We start from the raw sequence: 1022 nt of genomic DNA, 5'->3' as shown, positions 1-1022 counted from the left end.
AGCTTAAGGTCACGTGGGGGGAGGAGCCGAGCCCTGAAGCACCTAACCACAGGTGAGGCTGCGTCTCACACCCACATCAGAACCGCAGGCAGCAAACCGGCCATCCGCCCCCCAGCACCTCAGCACTCACACACGGCCTCTGCCCTCACAATGGAAAGAGACCTCGTCTCCTGTTCACCTCTGCTCCCCAGTCTCAGAATGACGCCTGGCACAGAGCCAGCACTCAGAACATACGGATGCACGAGGGACAGGAAGGCAGGCCCTAGATCCTGGCACTGCCAGACCACCAGGAGCCCCACCCTCTTCTCAGCAGGCAGCGTCAGCACCACGGAGCCGTGCCAGTCTCAGGCCCTGGAACCAGGACTCAGACACAGGCTCCCAGGCCCCTGCTGCCCCAGCGCCTCCCATCAGCTGCTGGGAGGGCCGCGACACTCCCCAGGCCCTGCATCTCCAGTCCCAAACCCAGCCTTCACTGCCACCACGCACCCCACGCAAGCCAAGAGGCAGGAAGGAGCTGCAGGGGCAGCAGCAGGCCAGCCACGGCTGGTGAGACCAGCTCTGCTAGGCCTGCCCTCTGAGGGTGCGTGGCCTGGGGCCACCGGGCACCCGCACCACTGTCCAGCCTGCGCTGGTGCTCAGCGAATGGTGGAACCCGCACACTCTGCCCGAGCGGCTGTGTGTTCGGCATCCTTCGCCCCACCCTCTGCCCAGGCCCCCTCCGCCCTCCAGTCCCTGGGACGTACCTGGGGGCAGCCCCGCGGGAGCTCGGCCGTCTGCTTCAGGGCGCCGGCGCTGGCCGCGATCGTGCGGTTGGTCTCCTGCTGCACCGTGTGCCTGGTGGGGCGGGCACGGGGGTGCAGGGGGAGAAGATGGGGGAGGGGCAGCAGGAAAGGGCAATGACACAGCAGGCAGCAGGGTGGGCAGGGTCTCGTTGGGGGAGGGGGAAGCCAGGCAGAGCAGCCGGAGTGGACGGGCCCAGGAAGGGGCGGGCGAGAGGGAGCAACCCAAGGGGGTAGGTGAGG

At 67.9% G+C, this 1022-nt stretch overlaps 1 protein-coding gene across 1 annotated transcript in view; it reads right to left on the bottom strand.

Annotated features, from left to right (window-relative positions):
* TSNARE1 (t-SNARE domain containing 1) overlaps window positions 1–1022 on the bottom strand; it is a 22191-nt gene that overhangs the window by 2052 nt on the left and 19117 nt on the right. The window contains exon 7 of the mRNA XM_010858816.1: window positions 744–834. Within this exon, the coding sequence (XP_010857118.1) occupies window positions 744–834 (91 nt within the window). The remainder of the gene's footprint in view (window positions 1–743; window positions 835–1022) is intronic.

The sequence above is a fragment of the Bison bison genome, unplaced genomic scaffold (assembly GCF_000754665.1).
Source record: "Bison bison bison isolate TAMUID 2011002044 unplaced genomic scaffold, Bison_UMD1.0 scf7180017864444, whole genome shotgun sequence".
Taxonomy (NCBI): domain Eukaryota; kingdom Metazoa; phylum Chordata; class Mammalia; order Artiodactyla; family Bovidae; genus Bison; species Bison bison.
The sequence above is the reverse complement of the archived record's forward strand: the minus strand, read 5'-3'. Positions and strand labels throughout refer to the sequence as shown.